The 22,780-nt window shown below is 46.7% G+C and overlaps 1 protein-coding gene across 4 annotated transcripts; it reads right to left on the bottom strand.

Moving 5' to 3' along the window:
* Nucleotides 1-2,851: 2,851 nt before the first annotated feature.
* On the bottom strand, nt 2,852-22,777 carry POLL (DNA polymerase lambda). Of its 4 annotated transcripts, XM_035134114.2 has the most exons (9): nt 22,665-22,777; nt 20,510-20,664; nt 19,908-20,205; nt 19,542-19,713; nt 17,897-18,205; nt 17,113-17,286; nt 16,806-16,934; nt 14,461-14,629; nt 2,854-13,070 (listed from the first exon to the last, which is right to left on the bottom strand). In XM_035134114.2, the coding sequence occupies exons 2-9, from the start codon at nt 20,619-20,621 to the stop codon at nt 12,706-12,708; spliced, it is 1,728 nt and encodes a 575-aa protein (XP_034990005.2). In that variant the 5' UTR covers nt 20,622-20,664; nt 22,665-22,777; the 3' UTR covers nt 2,854-12,705. The 4 variants fall into 4 exon arrangements, with proteins under 4 accessions (XP_034990009.2, XP_034990008.2, XP_034990004.2 ...); XM_035134118.2 differs by lacking the exon at nt 22,665-22,777 and having other exon boundaries at nt 2,852-12,020; nt 12,945-13,070; nt 19,908-20,636; XM_035134117.2 differs by lacking the exon at nt 22,665-22,777 and having other exon boundaries at nt 2,853-13,070; nt 19,908-20,202; nt 20,510-22,429.
* Between the last annotated feature and the right edge of the window lie 3 nt (nt 22,778-22,780).

Here is a 22,780-nt window from a genome sequence, read left to right as displayed (position 1 = left end):
CAGTAACACCAAAGAACAAACAAACAAGAAAAAGCATCACATATTCCTTTGACTTCCATTCATCCCACTATGTTTTCTAGACTTCATTTTCGATTTCACACTTTGCATTATCACTTCTTAATGTTTAAAATCACTTAATTTATTCATGTTCCATGTTGTCCTGCAAGGTTCAGTCTAGACTCGTCAAAGCGTTTAAGGTTTTTTTTACAATGTAGCTGTAACTATTATTTAAAGACACTCCATTCTTTATTTAATCTCTGTTTTGAATCATCTCTTAAACTTCCAGTCATTTTGGCTAGTTCTATATACTGTATTCTATCATCTTCACCTGCCAGTCTAATTTGGTGGGTATCACTTCTCCTTTCCAATTTTTTGCTATCAAAATTCTAGCCGCCGTTGTTGCATACATGAAAATCATTCTAATTTTTTTGGGATTTCATTGTACATGATTCCCAATAGGAAGGTTTCAGGGTTTTTTGTTGTTTTGTTGTCCCAGAATTCCCTAACTTTCACACAGTTCCACCACATGTGTATCATTGTACCTTCTGACTTCTTACACCTCCAGCAAACGTTCGATCTTTTTTAAAAATACATTTTGGCTAATTTGGTACCAATGGTAAAACATTTTCATCAGATTTTCTTTCAGATTATAACATGCAGTGAATTTTATGTCTACCTTCCAGAGTCTTTCCCACGCATCCATTTGGATATTACAACCGAAGTCCTGGGCCCATCGAACCATAACTGATTTTACCTCCTCCTCCTTGACTTCCCAATCAAGGAGGAGTTTATACATCTTGGATAAAGGTTTTTCTTTCGATTGGATTAAATCTTTCTCTAATATTTTCCCCACCCATTCCTTTAAGTATTTGGTTTTAATGTCTGTATGCATCATTTTGCTTTTCATAAGTTCTTTTGTAAGTCGCTGTGAGTTGCAATGGCAAAAAAAGGAAAATAATAAATCCAGTAAATAAATCATCATACAGTATATGTCTGGCAACCTGAATAATGGTTTGAAACACAGTGAGGTCATTCCCCTACCCCACTGCATTTCAAGCCACTTTTGCACAGAGTTGTGCACTGTGCACATGAAAGAGGGGGCAGGGAGGTCTTCACCGGATGCACAGACCTTTTTGGCATCCCCACCCATGCAGGCCCCCCCCCCAGCACTCCTGTTCACTAAGCTGTCATCTGTGTTTGTACACTCACCTGTGCCACAGTGCAATGGCTACGGGGTATGTTCAAATTACAACTTACCTCCACATCCAGTTTTCTAATTGGATTGAATGTGGTTTGAGAAGAAAAACACATCACACAGGAATATTTGCCAAGAAACTACAGGATCAATATGGATCGTGTGAATGCGGCTTAAAAAATGAGCAGTGCAAGTGCATTGGATGTGGAGTAAGCAGTAATGGAAGCCCCGCCAGCGCCATATAACTAGCAACAGTTGGTAGTCGGAGAGCTTGTACAGTATTCAACTGCCATGCCTCCCATCAGTACCAAGATTTCTGCTTCTGCATTCTCCTCACCCTACACGTAAAATCTGCTCCAGAGGGTTGGTGGAGCCCCTAGAACAGATTTAGGGGGCATGTATGGAGTAGCAAGGGGAAGAATGTTTCCTTCCTCCAGCAGAAATCCTTGCACTGATGAGATGTTCACGTAGCACTACTTTGGATGCTCTCCATAGCTCAATAGCAGAGTGCACTGTTTACATGCAAAAGGTCCCAGGCAGGTTGAGTCCCTGACATTTCCAGCTACAAGGGCCTCAGGTAAATAAAGTAAATTATATGAAGGGCCTGTGCCTGAGACTTTAGTTACTCTGCTGCCCATCAAAAAATCTGGCCTGGTAGAAGGCAACTCGCTTGTGGCTTGGAAGTTGTTTTGTGCACATAGGTGTGTACATTAAGTGTACATAGGTACACCTTAAATTCCATAGGTGAAGCAACCCTTAACTTCCCAGTCTCGGGAGCAGACAGTGGTTTTCAACCTGTGTGCTGTGCATAGCTGCCAAGTCTCCCGTTTTCCGTGGGAAACCCCTGGATTTTAATCCGTTTCCCGCTGTTCTCCCGAATGGAAAAAAATCACCGGAAATCCCCTGGATTTCCTACCTGCCAGAGGCTCCATTTCGGGTGCCGCTCTGCCGATGTCTGGGCACCGGAAATCAGGCAGCACCGGCACCGGAAGTTGCTTCTACGCATGTCCAGGCATGCGTAGAAGCGACTTCCGGTGCTGTGCCGCTGCTGATCCCGCATTTTTCAGCAAGCGGGAGACTTGGCAGCTATGGTGCTGTGGCACCCTGGGGTGCCTTGCATGATAGTCAGGGGTGCCATGGGCAACACTGGCTTCTGTCCCTCTTTCTTTCCCTCCCTCCTCTGATGCCCTCTTGCATCTCTACCTCCCAAAGGCTAGCACAGCTGTTTGTGCAGCAGCCCCACTGGCTGCAAGCTCCCCAGGTAAATGGTGCCTCTGGGGCTGGCCAGGGGGTGCTTCCCAGGCCCCTGTGGGGCAGTGTGATGAGGCACCTCTCTTTGGGGCATGGGGGAGGCAGCTCAGAAACCAAGGGTGGCAGCTGCAGGTGCCCAGAGGGCTCCCAAGAAGAGATAGGAGGTTAACACTCCACAATGGAGGGTGTTTGAAAAAGAGTGAGAGGCTGCCAGCTCTGCATAACTGCAGCGCCATCTTAAGCGCCCCTGTCGCCATGCTGCGCGGCGGGCGGGCAGGCACAGCGCGATCACTCCGGCGCCCTCCCGCCCCGTTTCCCAGCGCGGTGGGCAGGTGGGCGCCGCGCGCAGCGGACCGGCGGACCGGCGGGCTGGCGCAGCTCGTGGCGCCCTCCTGGCGGGCCGGCGTCATGGTGCCCTGTGCCACTGGGGGTCTACGTAGAGCTGGCCCTGCATAACTGGGCTCCTGAGCCCCACAGGGGTGCCGCAGAAAGAATGTAGTTGGCTAAGGGAGCCATGAACTCAAAAAGGTTGAAAACCTCTGACTTAGACCTTTCTCACTGGATGCTGAGCCCTTGAGAATGTCCCCAAAGATTGTGGGGTGTAGCATTCCTGGGCCTTTTCCTCGCAGGACATTGCAGCCCCAGCCTTGTGGTTCCCAGCTGTCCTGGGTTGGCTATATCACAGAGTCCCACACATCGTGGCTCAGTTTTTAATTACAAGTGCTCGGATAGGCAGAAGAGATGGCACCCGCTGGTTTTGCATGTTAATGAGGGTGCTTAATATTCATGAGTCAATATTTTAGGGCGGCGAATGGCTGTGCAGTAGGTGCACATATGAATGGGAGTTTATCATGATTAGGCAAATCAGGAGGGAGAGCGAGCGGCAGGGGAAGGGAAGATGAATTTCTCCAATAAAATTAACTAAGGCCGCCACGGCATGCTGCTCCCCTCCTTCTCCTTCCCGTGTGCTTTGCTGAGCTCTCTCTTTCCTCAAATTTATGAGGCCAATTACAGAGATGAGCTTGGAAGTTTCTGGGAACTTCACTAAGTGCAAACGGCGCTCCCTGCTGTTCCCATCAAATTAATTAACCGAGTGCTATTGATGGCTGTCCGGCTCCGGCGAGAGATTTAGCTGCAGGGAAATGCCGGCGTAGGATTCGTGGCGAACGGCTCCATTTGGAAACAGGAAGATCCTGGCTTGTGCTGCTGCCACTGGGAAGCTGCATGGCAGTGGGGTGGCCCAGGAAGAGCGCCCTGAGCTGCAGGAACCATGAACTGCTGCTTCAAAATGGAGAGATGACCCAGGAAATGGTCTGATGGCAGTGGTGGCTGGCGCCCATTGGGTCTGGTGGGGCAGAATGCAGGGAGCCCAACAGTATATGGCGCCAGAGCCAATGGCAGGCAGTGCAGGCTAATGCTTGCCCCCCTCTTCCTCCTTGCTGAGTTCTACCAGGTGCAACACTGAGACTAGGGAGGAGGAAGCTGGCAGTTGCTGCTGCCTCTTGGACTGGTTACAGGTAAAAAGGCAAGGTAGGTGAGGGCTAGCTGAGGTTGGTGGGGCAGTGCCTCATTTGGCTTCCACTACTTGAGGGTGGAACATGACGCAGATACTTTACTGAAGCTAAGGTGTCAAGGTTGTTTTCCAGCCAAAGAAATGCACACGGCGGATAGTGAAGTATTTGTTGTAAGTAACACTTAGGTGGAATCTACACACACGTTTAAAACGTTCTGGAAATGGTTTTTTAAATTAAAAAAACACTGAATTTTCCATAGGGCTCACCATTGCCATCTAGTGTCACATTGTATATTGCACTTAAAACGTTTTATTTGCAGCTGTATAGCTGAGTCCTTATAGTCTCTTCTACAGTTCTGGATATCTACGCACACCAGTCTAGTGTCTAGGCAGCTATTCCCAGGTCCGCGCTCTATGGAGCAGTTGCAGCAGCAACCAGTCCCCTCCACCAGTTTATGTACCTTCCGCTGACGAGCTGCGCACACGCAGCCAGAGACTGCGCCTGTGTTGCAACTTCTTCTGCTCATCCCTTTTCAGTCCCCTCCTGGTTCTGGGAGACAGTGGTGCAGGAGAAAGTGGGAAAGCAGCTGGCCCTTCACTTGCCTTTTCCTCCTCTTCTTCCGACCCATCCTGTGCTCCTGCTCTGAAGCTTCCCCTTTCTCCAGCTCTTGCCTCCTATCCAGAACAGTTCACCACAAATCACTGATCCCCTTTCAAAACTCCAGTCCCACTTTCCCTGGTGCACACTCTTCAGCATTCTGCCCGTCCCTGATAGCAGGTGATGGGCCCTACCTTACAGAGCCTGCATTCACTCTGGAGACTTGTTCTACTCATTGAGGTGGAGGGGGTGCTTCTCAGAGCTGCACCGGGGATAGCCTTTGCCTAAGATAGCAGATCAGCTGTGCATCAGGAATGAGGGAGAGCAGCAGAAAGAGGACCCTGCTTCACAGCCTTAGGCAGCCCCAGTGGGAGATTAATGGTCAATGCCCTGTTCACCAGAATCCCAAGGCCTTTAACACTTCCCCAACCTGGTGCCCTCCAGATGTATTTGGACTGCAACAACCCCAGCCATAGTGGCACACCAGGTTAATCATGTAGACTTGCCAATAGTATTGCACTGGGTTATGACCTTTTTAAAGAAAAGGGCTAGCAGGGGATGGGCAAAGGTATTGATTTTGGTTTCTCTGTCATTTTTGCAATCTTAAATTCGATTCTCCACATTTACACAAGAGTTAGCATTTTTTTTTTAAATAAACAAGTTTTCATGAAAATTCATCAGAATTGTAGTGCAACTTTCTCTCAATTTACACTTTTGGTATGTGATGTTTCCTAGTGTACATTTCTTTTTGCAAAGCATTTTTCCTTAATGTGTTATTTTTACTAAAATATGCATTTATATTCACACCTAGTATATACATTACAGAACAAACTACACAGCTGGGGAACTGAACTGCAAAATTCAGAGATGGGCAGATTTCAGAGGATAGCTGTGTTTCAGTCTGCACGTTTCAAAATAGTGTGAATTAGGTAAGTTCTCCTTTAAATGCAAACAATCAAATTTCTCCCCCATCCTTTGGACTAACACAATGACAACATCATTTATTGCAAGGTAGGAAATGTCACCTTGCAGTAATTTTTAAAAGTGGAGTGCATTGCTAATGCAAAGGTACTTAAGATGAAAGCAATATGCAGCAGTTTTCTCTGGGACTAGAGTTGTAAGGGTTGTTACTCCACCCCAGGAAGCCCCAATTCCCATTTCCTTGGGCTTCTTCTCCAACTAATCTGCTGCAGCATTTAGCTGAATTTTAATTTTCAGGATCATCAGACTCACAGTCTATGCGCAGGGGTAGGAGCTTCCCAGAAAAAGAATAACCCAGCATCAGAGGCCACCTAGTGAGAGCCTTATACCCATCTTAAGTTTCTGAACGTGTTCGCAAAGGAACAAACCATGCGGCTCATACCTGCTCCTAATGCCAAAAATCAGTGGAGCAAAGTCAACATGTCTTAATTTCACATTTTTTCATTTGGGAAAAGTAGTAGTCCAAAAAGAGCAGAGAGAGCCTGGCATTCAGACTGGTCCTCCTTCGGGTCTGGCTAGCTGCCCCTGCCACTCTCCAAGAGTTTACCTGCATGGGCAACCTCATAAATACCCCTAGCAGTTAAGAGTCCTCTACCTCCTTCCTGTTCAACATCTACCGCAGGCCAAAACATAATTCATGGTTACTGAACCTACGAGGTAGAATTCACCTGCTCTATAAATGTTCGTCCTTCTCATCCTATTTCCTAGGCTTTTCATTTCATTTATAACGAACTGCATTTACCAACCACTAAATGAACAAACGTACCAGAATGTGTCATGAAATTCTTCCACACCCTATTCCAGGAGAGAAGTTTCACGAAGCCACTTACAACCCACACATTATCATCCTGTGAAACCTTAACCGCTTTATCCAAGGGTCTCCTCCTACAGAAGTCCATGCATTGAAGGAGGTTGACAATTATGCTCCGTGTGTGTCAGTAATTTGTTTGAATTTACACAAAATGCCATGTATAATTGTGAGATGATATAATTGCAGGAGGCGTGGATTTCTTCCATGCTCAGCTGCACGGCGGTGCGCCATTCCTGGGCAAACATTCCAGGCTGTTCAGCTGCATCTCAGAAGTGATATTTTGCTCATCTAACTTTATCTCAGTGGAAGAGGTCTTTGCGCAATTAATTACGATGACAGGCAGGGAATCTAGGGGCTATAGGAAGTCATAAGCTGAACATGAGTCAGACAGGCGATGCTGCTCCCAGAAAGGCAAATGCTGTTTGGAAGATGCATTAGAAGCAACTCTGTACTGGAGGCACAGGCCTGCTTTACAGCGCTTGTGCCTACAAATGGAAGGGGAAAGCACCCAGCTTTGATAGTCATGTTGTGAATGGATATTAACACACTGAAATAAATTCAGAGGAAAAAAGCAGTGGGATGCAAGACATGCAGAGAGGTTGAAGACAATAAAACATATTTATTGTAGACAAAGGCAGATTAAGTTGGAACGTGGTTTTAAATACTTATAAGCTGCTCTCAAGGAGCGGGAATGACAGCTATGCTTCACTGTGACAGAAGAAAGGGTGAAAGCAACAGTTTTATGGTGCAGTGGTAGGTATTTAGTGGAACTCAAATAATAAAACAGAAACAAGCAATGGGACAAGTTACTGAGAAAAGTTAGGGGATAACCTTTTCTTTTCCAAAACATTTCCCCTAAGTTTTATCAGAAAAAGAAGTATAAGAGGTGGCAGTCAGGAATGTCTTGGAATCCCTGCTTTAGAGCAGTTGGACAAACATTTTAGAGATCCCTCAGACTAAGTTGGTGTGTATGCTGCAACGCCATAGAAGAACAGAAAATTCAGAATAGGTCCCTGGCCATCTGAGAACTTCAGTTTTCTTCCCCTTGTTAGAAGCAAGTTTCTAGCCTATATGATTGTGAATATATGGTTTCTCTCCCATTGGGAACCATGGGAAATTCACAGGATTTAAAGCAGCTTCAGAGATTATCTAAATTTTTCTCTGGTTGGGAAAAGGAACCGGAATGGCTTGCAGTTCTCCAGCATGCACCCCAAACTGCCCCAACATGAATCACCCTCTCTAACATCAGAACTCCGCCTCCTTATTGAGAGGAGAGCTGGTTTGTCCCACAGCTCCTAAGGTGTCTTCCCAAGACCCATAGTATTTCATGCATAGGGACTTTCCTGGCCACCAAAATAGTCTGCAGGCTACAAAAGGGTGGAACCTTCTGAGATCATCACAGAAACATGCACTGGATTCTGCCTATAAAAAGGGAGTTAGCAGAACATGTCGTTACATGTCTTGACCACAAGAGGACCCCCTTATTACACACAATGTGCATGGTCTGAATTGGGGAGCCAAGCAACTTGAATGGAGATGCATGAAAATTGCTTATGTCAACCCAGGATAAAAAGGGAAACTAGTAGCTCTCGATGGTAGAGGGTGAGCTTACCAAGGACCAAGCAAAAAGTGTAAAACCCAGCCCAGGAAACTTCCTCTTCCAGAGGATGTTGGACTCCAAGTCCCAGCCAGCAAAGGCCATTGTCGGGGATGATGGGAGTTGTAGTCCAACGTATTGGGAGTTCTAGTTATAACGTATGAACATGGGACAACTGCTGAGATGACAAATTTAAGATTGTTCGAATTGCAAGAGCGAAGAGGAGCGGTTGCTGCTTTGAGAACTGCATGATGTCTTTTGTAAATTATTATTATTGTTATTGTAAACATCAGTATAATCTTGATGTAAACAGATGCAGTTGTCATATTGTATGAATAATGTCTCATATACTTGTGCTCATTCAAGATTGTGAGAATACATGTTCTGATGTAAAGTCAAATGGACGAGAGGTGTGGATTAGCTGTAATTAAGGAAGCTGATGGAGCGAAAGCTTCTCCCCCCTGCCCCCCCCAAACCTCTTGGAGAGGGGACTCCAGAACAATGTGGAATGGGTCTGAGCAGTTGCTGGGTAGAATCACCCAGAGTTGTCCTTTGTCCGAGAGGCCCCCAAACACCTGGAGAGGCAGGTGGTTGCATGGAGAAGAGGGGAACTTTCCTTCCACTACCTTATCTTAAGATCCAAGTTATTTGTCTGTACTTCAGAAATCATGCCACCAGTTTACTAATCTCAAGTACGGATCTCAGCACAACTGGATACTGTGACCAAAAATCATGGAGGACCACTTTTTAAAGTTTCTCCAATGAAGAAATTACATTAAATGCCATTTCAGATTGCTCAAAGTAGAAAGCAATACAAATCTGGCCTTTTCCCCATAGCTCACCATGACATAAACCGGTTGGTCTAGTTCAGGCAGGAGCTCCAGAGTGATGAGCTGCAAAGGAAGGAAAGGCTCTTGTACCTTTAAGAGAAGAGTGGTTTGGGGCAGGTGGTTCTAGTAATGCAGAACCAAAAGAAAGCAACACTTACTCAACACTAATATTTAATGGCACAAGAGCTCAGTCCTCCCTTGCCTCCTGTCACCCTACAGGTAGGCAGCATTTCTGTAGGTGTCTGTCCAGACCTTTAGCAACACAGACTGAAATATTCAGTGTAGGGCATATGGCTTCTGTCTGCATTGCAGAAGTGAGGATACGACCAGCAGGGCTCAAAGCAGGGATGGGCAACCTGGGATAAGTCAGTTGGTAGACCACGAGACTCTTGATCTTAGGGAAGCTTTTAATGTTTGATATTTTATCATGTTTTTAATGTTCTGTTGGGAGCTGCCCATTATTATTATTATTGATCTCAGGATCATGAGTTCAAGCCCCATATTGGACAGAAGATTCCCGCATTGCAGGGGGTTGAACTAGATAACCCTTGTGGTTCCTTCCAACTTTACAATTCTATTAGTGTACCGGTAATTGCACCACAACTCCCACCGACCCTGACCACTTGGTCATACTAGCTGGGACTGATGGGAGTTGGGAGTCCAACAGCACCTGGAAGTTCAGAGCTTCCTCATTTTTACCTTAAGCACTGTGTTTTGAGAGTGCAGGCATTCAGGAAGGAGGGTCCACTTGAAACTGTGGGACCTGTCTTTAGACACACACCTGCAGGAGGTGGTGGGGTTGTCCTGACTTACAGCAACAACCATGTGAACCTGCGCTGCCAGTAAAACACCCCCAGGTCTCATTACCCTAGCAAGCATAAGGAGTATCTCCTTGAAGAGCTGGAGAGGGGAGGCCTGTGATACAGTGAAAATGCAACTAGTGGCTAATGACTTTGACAACTACATGTGATCTAGCACTGTGAATTTTCTCACAGGGGCCAAGTCTCCCTTCTGCTCTCGCCACAGGCCAAATCTCTGGGAAGGAAAAAAAATCCATTATAAAAGAAGATTACAGTCATCAGAGTTGAAATGAGACCCCCCTCATAAACTACAGTGCAGAGGCTCCATTTAGGGAAGCTGCAAGTACGCTGCTGCCTTGAAACTCTTACCACCAAGTGCCCACCCCAGTCATTGTAAAAGAAACAACACATGGGGGGGGGCCTTCCGTGCAGGAGAAGGAGGCTTTGATGATTTGGAGCTGTGGTTAGTGCCTGGGTGTGAATTGTGGCTCCCTGCCACCAGCACAAAGCTACTGACAAAGGGCAGGGAAAGCGCTGTGCCTTCTGAACTCAGATAAAGGGGGGAAGAGAGCTAGCAGGATTGTGGTCCAGCAGTTCCTCTAGCTTTACTTTTAGGCAGGCCAGGAATTGCCCTCCAAGCCGCACTGTGACCAACGTATCCTACTGAGCTTGTTTTCTAAAGCAACAATACAGTAACAAGATGGAGAGCACTTCAAACACTTTTACTTTCCCATTAACAGTTCCATCACTCGCCAACAGGCCAATCCACAAAATCCTATTGCAGACCAGCACTGATCTGAATTAGTCCAATTACTGTATAAAGGGTCTTGTTCTACATCTCCATGACAGATCAAAGAGTCTATTGGCTCCTCAATAATATTATATTGGGGAAAAGATGCCCCCCCATACCAGATTAAGCCACTTTTCAATTTAGTTGCTAAGTAGGTTGTATTCCTTCTCCTTTCCCCCTCAAGTTCTTCACTGCATTAGCAATTTCAAATTCCTTGATGGGAGCATTACACAGCATCCAGGCGGTACTTACAGCGAACATGGAGGCAGCTTTAGAATGCCATCCCTGTTATAATATAATAATATTATTTTATTATTTATACCTCGCCCATCTGGCTGGGTTTCCCCAGCCACTCTGGGCGGCTTTCAACAGAAAAATGAAATAAAATAATCTATTAAACATTAAAAGGCTCCCTAAACAGGGCTGCCTTCAGATGTCTTCTAAAAATCTGGTAGCTGTTTTTCTCTTTGACATCTGATGGGAGGGCGTTCCACAGGGCGGGCGCCACCACCGAGAAGGCCCTCTGCCTGGTTCCCTGCAACTTGGTTTCTCGCAACGAGGGAACCGTCAGAAGGCCCTCGGTGCTGGACCTCAGTGTCCGGGCAGAACGATAGGGGTGGAGACGCTCCTTCAGGTATACTGGACCGAGGCCATTTAGGGCTTTAAAGGTCAGCACCAACACTTTGAACTGTGCTCGGAAGCGTACTGTTGCATCATTAGTCCAACCAAGGATCTAATTCATAACAGAACTTAAAACATGTTAACAGGTTTTATTGTCTTTCAGCAATCACAGCAATCCTTTAACAGAGCACAAGGGAACCTTATTGCGCTGATCCCCAAGCGATACACTGCAGAGGTACAACATGGAGGTGGGCAAAGGAAACTGTGCGGCTAAGGTGATAACTACAGCTCACTACGGTGTATTTCCCTAAGGGTCACCTAGTCTAACAAGAACTGGGAAGGGCCCATGATTCAGTGGCAGAGCACCTGTCCTGCATACAGGTGGTCCCAGACCTTTTCTAGCATCTCCTACTTAAAAGGATCATGTAGCAAGAGACTGGGAATATCCCTGCCTGAGACCCTGGAGAGCCACTGTCAGTCAGAGTAGACATTATTGGGCTAGATGGAAAAATAGTCCGATCTGGTATTAGGCAACTTCCAATAAGTTCTGACTCATCAGCTAAGGCAAAGTGCAGGTAGTGCTTCAAGGAGTCTCAGTAGTGTACGGGTGTTTCAGCAGCATTTCTGGGTAGATGAACGTCAATGAGTGTATTTTTTATATTGTAAATGCTCTGTGATCCTTGGATGAAGGGCAATATAGCAATTTAACAAAGAAATAACAAATTAGTACGGAATTATGTTTACCTTGGCACAGAAGTTTGATATTTAACTGCAAACTATATCTGAAACGTTCTTGAGAGATGCCGATTCAGCCTCTTCTTGGTAGTCAGAGAAGCATATACCCCAAAGTTGTTTCACTGCCTGATTTTTCTTAGTGCTTGAAAAGTACCTCCAAGTTATTCCATCCAAAGCTATCCTCCTGCCGCATCTTCACTTCATGCCGTTCTCTGTCCCTTCCCTACTGGCTTGCTGCATTCAGTAGCTCCCTCTCCTTTATTCACCTCCGGAAAGTACTAACAAGAAGTTCCAAATCCTGAAACCATACCAAGCTCTACAGTTAGCATAAATTATGCAAATAAACAATCCTGTGCCACCATTTGGGGAAGGATAGGATTCCAAAACCTTTAAAACATTTTCCAAGGCCAGCAGTGGGATGAGAGGGAGAATATAATGTCAGCTAGAAGAGATTAATCCCAAGATGGTAATTCATGACACTTCCTTTCTTGGCAAACAAACCACGAACCCCCTCTCTCAAATGTACAGCCTTAGCAGAAAAGCAGCCTCCTCAAATAAGAGAAGCTAGCAGCCTTAAAAGGATGGTACCTTTGCAAAGGTGTATTTAAAACCCACTCTTAAAAATCTATTCATTCCCCCCACCACTCTTCCTCCACCTTTACATGGGAGTTTCAATGTGCAAAATCACTTTACAAATTTTCTCATTCATTCATTAAAACTGACCAGTGAGGTAGGTTAATTTGCCCTTAGTGCCTCTCTAATGGCAATCCATTAAAAAACTGAATCCATTCAGGGCCTTGGGCTTTTCCTCCCAGTACACAGAGAAGGCCCAGCTCCCCTTAATCACACAAGTCCTCCTGTCTTTAGCACCTGCAAGAATTTGCCAAGGAAAGCAGACAAGCCTGCAGAGGCTGGAAGGTCCCAAGTGAGTCACATGCAAGCACCATGAGGGCATCCTCAAATAGCTCTCTTCCTGTCCTTTGTCACCAGTCCCGCTCGGGGGGCTCCCGGTAAGGCAGCCCCAGGTGACTGAAGATATCCCTCTCGGTGGGAGTGGACAGGGCCATGCCAGGCACTGTTTTGAGGCCACCGGCTCCACGCACCACCCCACTGCTGAGGGCATGCTCCGACAGGCTCATGCCCTTGGTCTTGGCCAGAGCTCTCATGGAGCGGTTGAAGTGGGCTGAGCCAGTGAAGTAGAGCAGGGCACAAGCAAACTCACTGTAGGGCACCACAATGATGTCAAGGCGCCGGTGGCGCCGGCCTGATCCTGGCAGACGACAGACCCCGAGGTATTTCTTCTGGCTTCCATTGTCTTCTTGACTCACCAAATCATCTGTCAGGAAGCCTGTGGGGAAAGGCACAAGTCAGGAAGTTTGGCTGGGAGAGTGCCTGGAACATGTGCAGGGGAGGGCGATCAAGATGATCTGGAAACCAAGCCTTATGAGGAACGGTTGAAGGAGCTGGGTATGTTTGACCTGGAAAGCAGAGGCTGAGAGGAGATGTGATAGCCATCTTCAAGTATCTCAAAGGCTGTCACATGGAGCAAGCCTGTTTTCCCCTGCTCTGCAGGGTAGGACCTAAACCAGGCATCCCCAAACTGCGGCCCTCCATATGTTTTGGCCTACAACTCCCATGATCCCTAGCTAACAGGACCAGTGGTTGGGGAAGATGGGAATTGTAGTCCAAAACATCTGGAGGGCCGAAGTTTGGGGATGCCTGACCTAAACCAATGGATTCAAGTTACAAGAAATGAGTTTTCGACTAAACATCAGGAAGAACCTTCTGATGGTAAGAGCTGTTCAACAGTGGAACGGACTCCCTCAGGAAGTTGTGGACTTTCCTTCCCTGGAGATTTTTAAGCAGAGGCTGGGTGGCCATCTGTCGTGGATGCTTTAGTTGAGATTCTTGCATTGCAAGGGGTTGAACTAGATGACCCCGGGGGTCCCAATTCTATGATTACTACAAGGATTGTTTTCTGTCACCACTCAATTGTAAGCCTGTGCTGAAAGGCTCCCTGCTTGCTAGTACTGGGCTCCTGGCTCCTGGAATCTGGCGGACTACTGTTAAGTACTGGCCTGATTCTGCAGGAGTCTTCTTATGCTCTTATCAAGACTGTGCATCACCAGGACAATTCTACTGTACAATACTACCTGATCAGCATTCTGGTCTCTTGAAATATATGTTCTCTCCTAAAAGAACATCAGAGACATAGCTAAACCAGTATCTTGGAGAACAGCAAGAGTAAAGCCTTTCACCAACATTTTGGCTAGAGATAGAGGCTCTGCTGCCCTTGTATGTTGGCACGAAGAGCAAAGAGTCCAAAATGCAAGCAAGAAGCTAATCAAACCTACTATATTCATTAGGTTGTGGGCCTCATATTTACAGTATAAGAACAGGTGAGAAGAGGCTGTGACATTCGTACAGAGAAGTATGTCAAGAAACAGAATCACCCATGTTGTTATATTGTGGCAGGCACTATAAACCATCCCTCATAAAGTCCTTCATGCAGGGAACCCAACTATCTACAGGGCGGGAAAGAAGATGGCTCCTTCTAAAGAAGTCCCAGATACAGGCACTTTTAGTGCCAAGGTGAACTGCCAAGACGAGCTCAACATGGCAGTGCCAGATACACATTCTGGATTCCCATTCTGCCAATTTCAGAGTGGTGAAAAGGTTCAACAGTGTGACCCCTTACCCTGCCCTGCCATATTCCAGCCCCACAGGTGCCCTCATACCACTTTTCCGGAGACTATCGAGCAGCTTGCTGAACACTCCTTGGTGTGAGTGCCCATCGGGGTGAGTCACCAGCACATCCACATCCCCACAGGTGGACCTTTCCCGCCGGAACGAGCCACACGCGACACACAGCAGCCCAGGATTGATCCACAGGGCTGCTTCTCTGACCTGCAGTGAAAGACAGTGTAGAGGAACGGGCAGAGGTGTAGTTGCTGATTTCAAGTATCTTTCCATTCCCACCCACTGTGGTGATTCAATTACCCCCTGCAGTGTGGGCAAAACAAAACAAAACAAAACAAAAACAGTGTGATGCCATAATTCAAATTCTTTTGTCAAGAAAGCTGAATTCTTTTGCTTGTATGAATCATTAAATTTATTCTGCTTCTGCTGGGCATGAGGGAGGGAAAGGAGTCCAGCCCCTTCGCCACAGAAAATTGTACTGAGCCCGACTGGGGTTTGGGAGTTTACTGTGAATTATCTATATGCTTGCAAATTTAACTTCAAACTCTCACAGTGGTGATAATGAACGCTAAAATTCTCAGGATGCTGAATTACATGAGTTGTTACGTATGCAGGTTAGCTAACTTGGGACCCATTTGTAGTTCGGGTGACAGGTGACAATAACCCTTCCAAACTATGGGAAGTTACTCTTCTGCATAAACAAAGCATTCTGTCCAAAGCTGTAATGAAGCAGGATGGAAAAGAGTGGGACCTGGGACCTTTTAGCCCTTTTAGAAGTGAAGGGTGGTAGCAAAATATGTGACTCAGCAGAACCAGTCCTAAAGTCACCAGGACATCCAAAATTCATAAGGGATCAGTATTATGGACAGGCATAAGGCTGGCTGACCCTGGCACTCTCCTCCTGCAGGGCTGGGCTTTTCACAAGTCCCATTTCATGGAAGGAAAACTCTTGGCAGCGAAGGGCAAAATGTCCTGCTAGAGCAACAGTCAACCCCTAGACTGCTGGAAATCACAACCCAGTGGGTGAGTGCCCAAAGAAGAGTCCCTCGTCCAAGAGCTTCTCTGCACCAGCATACTTCTGATGGCTTCATTTAAAAGCATCGCTTGAAGGTGATTTCAGAATTCAGGATTATGGGTACCACGGTGCCAATAATCCATCTTATTAAACAAAGAGATGACTGCTGGTTCAGAACATAGAGGGTGGCATGGGTAGAGGGGAAGGAAGCAGTTGTGGGGCTGGGCGGAGGCGGGGGGGGGAGGGAGGGTCTGAGTGCCCCTTGTCAGTCTCCAGGATCATCCTTCATTAGTGAGGGATAAGCTCATTAACCTTTGCCCTGCAACATTTGGGAGCAGCTTTCATGGCTTTTCGAATGCAGATCTGTCCCTCTGCATCCTCAATTAAGTTTTCTTGAAAGCAGCCAGCCCCACACAGCACCTTGGGTCTCAGATGGACAGCAGCTAATCCCCTCATTCTCTTGTCTACTCCCTGAGGTGGGCAAAAAATGGGTAATTCCATCAAACCCACAATAGGTCCACTCCCAAGGGCAGGGGCTCCCAAAAGAGCTTTAATCCTGTGTGAGGAATGATGCCCTACCTGGCAACTATGCATTCTTCAGGGGCAGGCACTGTGACTGAGTGACAGTATCATGCTGCCCAGTGCTGCCATGGTGATTTCAATGTACAGGAGAAGCAGTGATAAAGGATCACGCAACTTCAGCCTATAAGCCGACAACTTGCAACCCAAAAACAATTTTATGAACTGCCTATTGGCTTCTATGAGCAGCATCCTGGTCAAACCCACAAAAGGAAGGGAGGCCTGTTCAGAAAGTTAGAAAGCTCCCTTTCCCACACCATGGGGGGAACCACAAAGATTTTCAAGGTGTTTTTGCACCACTGCTCTGCCATGATGCAGTCCGAGGGTCCTTTTAGAGAAGGACCGGCCTATCAGGTTGGGAGCTTGCGAACAAAGGGGTGAAAATTGTTGGTTTGTAGCAAAAAAGGACAGGTAAGATTTCTAGGCTCTCTTTAGAGCTGGGATGGGGAACCTGGGGTCCACCAGATGTTGTTGGGTCTCCAAATCCCATCAGCCAATGGTCAGGGATGATGGGAGCCGGAGTCCAACCACATTTGGAGGACCAAAGCTTCCCATCCCAGTTATACATTTGCAGGATCTGGTATGTGCCAAATCACCAACCTGGAGGGAGGAAAGGCAAAACAGGCAGCAGCTTTGCTCAACATCCTTCTCCTTTGAACTGCCAGGAAGTCCAACTATGTGGGACCTACCAGAATCGTGGCTGCCTCAGGAGCTGATTTGATGAGGTGTGCCATGTGGCCTGTTAAGCCTCAACATTGCCCTGCCCACAGTCCTCACAGGGGTACTCACCGTCTCCTCAATTTGGGCAGCTTCTTCACGTGGCATGCGCTCCAAGAAGTCCTCATAGTGCTTCAAGCCAATGGCCTGCTGGCTGGTGAGGGAAGCCTGAGTGCGAATGTCATCCAGAGTGCGGAAGCCCTGCCCAGAGGACACACGGAACATGTATGAAGTTCCCTCCTCTAGTGCATTAGCATATTTTTCCATACCAGTTTCAGCAATGAAACTAAAGAATTAACTCACATATAGGGTCCTTGTGACAATACCATAATACAAGCAAAACTGCAGCACTTGTTGACGGCAGAGAAGAGAAAATTACCTGCTGGTACCACATCTGAGCAGTCTTGACTCCTGCTCCCCAGATATTGGAAAATGTTTCCAGCACTGACACACTCTCACTGATGTGGTCCAGCTTTCGAAGGTGCCCACTCTCCAGGATCTCCACAATCTTTTCTGCCATCTGCTTCCCAATTCCAGGGATTTTGCAGGCTTCCTGAAAAACAGCCACAGACAGAAAAAGGCTACAATGCTGATTTAATCTGGGAATATCATCTGTTTCTAGCTTGGAGATGACTAGGCTCAGCTTGGGCAGGGGGGAATTGGTTCTTGACTCCTGAGGGTATCTAACACAGACCCTCCTCTCCAAGAACCCACCTTCCTAAATTGGGATTTAGAAGCCTATGGAATTTTTGAAAATAAAATCTGATCTTTACTCTTTGACTACAAGATTTTTCTGTCTTTCTCTCAGTGCAGACAGAGACTTCTTCTGCATTCCTTTTAAATGACCAGAAGCATAGTGTAGGCTTTTGCTAATTTCATACTTAAGAAATCTCTCTATACAGTGGCCCAAATAGAAATGGAATGATGCTGCCTAGCTCAGGGAGGTTAAAACGCAAGCAATTTGGACCTTACAACTGTCGGGTGCAACCAAGCTGCTGGCTATTCACACATGATGCAGTGCACCCAGGAGTTGCAAGTGTGAGGTAGGAGAAGAGAGGCTAGTTGCTCCATAGACTTAATGGCTGCTCCCAATAACATTAAGCTGCAGTTGCTTCAGAGAAGACAAGAAAGGATTTGCTTTAGAAGACATCTATCCGAGTTACCTGATATGAGGCGATTGGCTTGTGGTAGCTTTTGAGGGCGTTTATGGCTTTTGAGTAACCCAGAGCCCTCCACTTGTCGCCTTGGACAGAGTAGGCTTTTGCCAGCTGCTCCAGCTTCTCTGTAATGCTCTGGTTATGATTAATTTTCTTGCTTGCAGAGGAGTGGGCACAAACCCACTTGCTAGTGGGAAGCGCCACAGAAGAGTCTCCTGGCAAAGTGTTTGGGTCTTGGCCTGACCTCAGTGCTTCCAGTTCTCCCAGAGTGACAACAGGCTCTTCCCCTTCAGTTCCCTCGTTGTCCAAGATTGTCTTTGGAGAGAGGCAGAAGCAGCAGCTGTGAAATGTAGCCATTACTTATGCAAGCAATTGCAAGGCACTGGCTCATAATGCACCAAAGGAAGGGAGACTCTGAAACATATTTAAAGGGGATTGGTAGTCCCTGTGAGACCCACCACAATAGATAGGTTGAGAGAGAGAGAGAGCATAAGCTATACTAACATTTGCATATAACATGTTCCTCCTCTCAATTACTGTATGATGATCATCTACAAGAAAGCCTAGCTGGCAGAGTCCCTGCAGTGACCATAATGCTATGAATTCATATAACTTATGAAGGTGGTTTTGTTTTGGAGTGGTGGTGAAGACCGATCATGAAGAAGATGTCCCAGGTTACAGCAACTTTAGTGGCACAATTTCCTTTTGCTCTCTACTTCAGGCACTAGGGGGCAACATCCCATTATAAACATACAGTACCAGGTATTCCATTGACTAGCAGAAAACAAAGGATATAATACTTAAGAAGCTGAACAATGACTTACATTCATTACACCTTGTGGTCAAGATGCTATAAGGAACACATTATAGGCAATATGATATTTTTATGTTCTGACTTTAGGGTGTTAACACTTTGTAACTAGTATTTTACTAGCTGATTTTAATATTATTGCTTCAGAGTTGAGAAAGATTAAAATTCAAGGCAACTGGACATATAGAGTTTTTAGACCAGTGTATATTTTTGCCAGATTCTCTAAATGAAGAGGAGACTTGGTATAAATGAACCTAAAGGCATTGCTAAACAAAGACGGCAGCAGAATAACACACACATTCTAATGCAAAAACAATCTGCCAAAAGCTCCTTCTACATTTTCCTTTTTTTTTTGACTTTTAGGTGATCTGAAGTGAAGCTTGCTAGAAAAACATACTCAGAGTAACCAAAGGAAGCACATGTTAGGTGCCCAGCTTCTACAATGACACCCCAGCATTTGTTTAATAAGAGGCAAATTCACTCCTTTCAGAAGAGAAAAAATGGCTGTATCATCTAGACTTCACCTGCTGAATCTGTTGTCAACACACACGCCTCGTTCCAATTACAATATTGTTCCCCAACTCTAAGAGGAGTGTGGCACTTTTTCATCTTTGAAACAAAGGGGTGTCAATCATGTCCACACTGACAGCAGTTCTCTAAGATTTCAGCCAGGGCTTTCCCCCTGCCTTACCTAGAGATGCTGGGGATTGAACCTGGGACATTTTGCATGCAAGACAAATGCTCTGTCACTGAGCTACAGCTCTTCCCCAATAAAAACCCTGGCATAACCTACAAAAATGCTCAAAAGCACAAAAATGGGAATCCGCTAAGTGGGCTCACCCCTTTTACTTCTTGCTGTCCTGAGGAATTTGCTGCACTACAGGGAGTGCTGGAAACCTCTGCCTGAGATTCATCCTTCAGTGCCAGGACTGCACTCTCCATTTGAGGCTGGACCATCACTTCATCCAGAAGTTGTGATTGCTGCTTTGAAGTGTCTGGCACATCCAGATACCTGCCAAGAACCAAACGTACAGCAAGGTGCAATCACTGCTTCTGAAGGCAGCCATTCTATCCATAACAAGAGTGTGAGAAAATTGAGAAGAACTGAGGAATTCAATTCTCTTTCCTCTGTGTCCATTCCCAAAATAAGAAATGGATTTCCACATAAAACTTGCCACCACATGCTGAAGTAAGAAAGGCACCTACTTCTCCGGGATGAAGAGGCTGTAGCCAGTAGTCTTCAAGATCTGCTGTGCTGCAATACAGGAACTCAGCCAGGATGCCTTCACCAGTTGCAATCCCTGGGGTAACTTGGCTAGTTTGAGAAGCCGGAAAGCTCGGTCACAGTCCATGCCTTCATCCACTATAACATGTGTCACATCTGGGGAAAGCTGGCTGCAGACACTTCCCCCATTCTGGATGATCTGCTTGCGGAAGATCTCAGCTCTAGCCTGGCCAATACCTGCTTGCAGCACATAGGCAGTGATTGGCTCCAGCCATGCTGCTAATGAAAACCAAAGAGAAATAGACTCAGCAAAGCAAGGGTGGGCTTCATGTCTTATCTGAGTGATGGGAGCTGACAGCCTGAAGCCATAACTAGTATGGAGAAGACTAGATATCTTGTAGCACATACCGGTAGGTAAGATTTCAAAACTCAATGCCTCCATTTGATTGGAACCCTCCAGGTTTAAGTGATTTCTCCCAAAGTAAACCATTTGCACTAAATGCTAGGCCGTAGTAATCTCAAGCAGAGCAGGCCAGGCTGCCTCATAATTTCACATGGCTGAGGAAGCAAACAGAAAACTCACCTTGCTCATTCTTGGTTTCTTCTTTCAGTACCTTTGAAAGCACTGCCTTCTGTGAATCATTTCTTATCTTCTTTCGTTTGGGGAAAGCTTTGACAATTCCTTGGGGCTCCATGGAACATGGATGCCTCCTTCCCAGGCAGGAGTAAGCAGTCTTACTGATGAAGATGGTAAAGATTGCAAGAGTTTGAAGTGACTAACATCACAAAGGTATTTTTAAACCTCAAATGAAAATCAAGCTATCATATGTCCCATGCCAACAGGTGAAACGTAACCTTATAAGCAACTTTAGCTAGAGGTGGAAATGAATGAGGTGCAAGACTCTGACATGCCAATAGGTTATCTTCAGTTTCTAGGGGGCATGCCTTAGCTTGTGATCTACCTTAATGACAGAGAATCCTCTAGCAAAAGGCACTCCCTATGTTAATTCAGTTGTGTGTTTCGACCTGGCCATTTCTTTTTCTGCAACAGGTGAAAGGCCCTGTTAGATATCCCACCAAATCATTTGTTGTTGTTGTTGTTTAGTCGTGTCCGACTCTTCGTGACCCCATGAACCAGAGCACCAAATCATTAATAGGGTCTTATTTGCCTCAATTTGCAAAATGTGGTACATCCAAAGACCAATAGACTTAGTGCTTCATAGCAGTAACATAAGGTCACCTCCCTCAAGAATTCCTGAATACCCACCAGCTCCACAGATGTCACTTTTTATTTATATAGCATCCTCACTGTGCATGGTACTTTACAGAGTATGAGGGCAGGCCCCTGCCCAGGGGAGCTTTTAATTTAAATTTCAACTCAGGGGGGAACAGTTTGGCTCCAGTTTTTTTTAAAGGGGGTACAGGGCAGGCTGTCTTCAGTGGAGCCCCCAGCACAAACCAAAACATACATTTCAGGATCTGCTGCCCCTTGGGCCCTCTAGTGGTGATGTTCCTGCAGCCACCAGTCTCCCCTCACACTTATCCACAGTGGCACTATAATAGGCAAGGTCCCAAGCAACCACTCAGTTCCTGGCCCATTACAGAGCTGTCACCATCTCTGAAAAGGTCCATGACAGCACACAGGGAGGTGGTGGAGCAATTATCAGCCTCCTACTGGCTCAGCTGTTGTGGTGTTGCTGCAATGGGCTGGGAGTAGAGTAGAGTGACTGCTCAGCAATTCATCCATTACTGTACATTACTGGGATCTCAGGCAAGCTCACAGGCAAGCCTGTGAAGGGAGCAGGATGCTGGTGACTACAGCAGTGCTGCTACTAAGGAGTCTAAATTGTGGTGGATACAGAGCATCAATCCTGGTAGCCCTGCTGGGTTACGTGGGCCCTGAGAAATAAAGGTGGAGGCGAGGATAAACAGGGAAAGAACACACAATTGTTTGTGTTACAATTGCTTAGGCTCAGTTACAGCCTTAGTTGCAGCAAGGCATAGGAACTAGGGAGCTGAGCCAAGGGCCTCACTGAAAAAGTAGGATTTGAGGAGGAATTTAAAAAATTAGGAAACACCACACAGGTGTTCTGAGAGACAGTTTCAAGCATAAGGGGAGAAAGGGTAGAGTATTTTGAGGGAGCAGGAGACTTTAGGACGGCCGAGGGTGGTAGAGCTGGAGGAGCCAAGGTCACAAGCAGAAACCTAACAGGGTGTTGGTTGTAACAGGGCTACAGAGACCTTTGGAGACAAGGACGTGGAGCTTGTGCAGAATGCAAGAAGAGACAGGAAGCCAGAAGGAGGTGTCTCACTTCCAGAGTGGCGTGCCGGACAGATGTGAGGAGACAAAGATGAGACAATGCAAGACCGTAGAGGTGAATATTGCCGTCGCCTCAGGGAGAGGTAAACGGAGCCTGCTGGACTACGAATCCCACCACCCCAACCAAGCAGGCTGGGAGATGGGGCTGATGGGAGATGGAGTCCAGCACAGCCCCAGGCCCCCCCCCCCACGTGGCAACGAGGCTTCGCGGCGGCAGGCATGCAGGAGCGCCGACTCCTCCTGCACCTGTGCGCTCGCTCTCTTCTGATCTCCCTTCGGGTAGGACGAGGCCCACTAAGGAGGAAGGGAGGCGGGGTTAAGGAGACGCGCGGAGAGGCCTAGAAACGCCCCTCGGGCGGAGGAAGGAGAGAGAGAGAGCAGTGGGGGCGGGGAGCTATTTCGCGTTTTATTCACTTACCCGGGGAGGCGCGGGCGTGAAAGAGGACTGGGGTGGGGGTGGGGGGAGAGAAACAGCAAAGCTTCCCCGAGCGCGCGGCGTTTTCTTCCGCGTCCGGTCAACAGAGGCCGGAAGTG

This window comes from Zootoca vivipara, chromosome 5 (assembly GCF_963506605.1).
Source record: "Zootoca vivipara chromosome 5, rZooViv1.1, whole genome shotgun sequence".
NCBI lineage: Eukaryota > Metazoa > Chordata > Lepidosauria > Squamata > Lacertidae > Zootoca > Zootoca vivipara.
The sequence above is the reverse complement of the archived record's forward strand: the minus strand, read 5'-3'. Positions and strand labels throughout refer to the sequence as shown.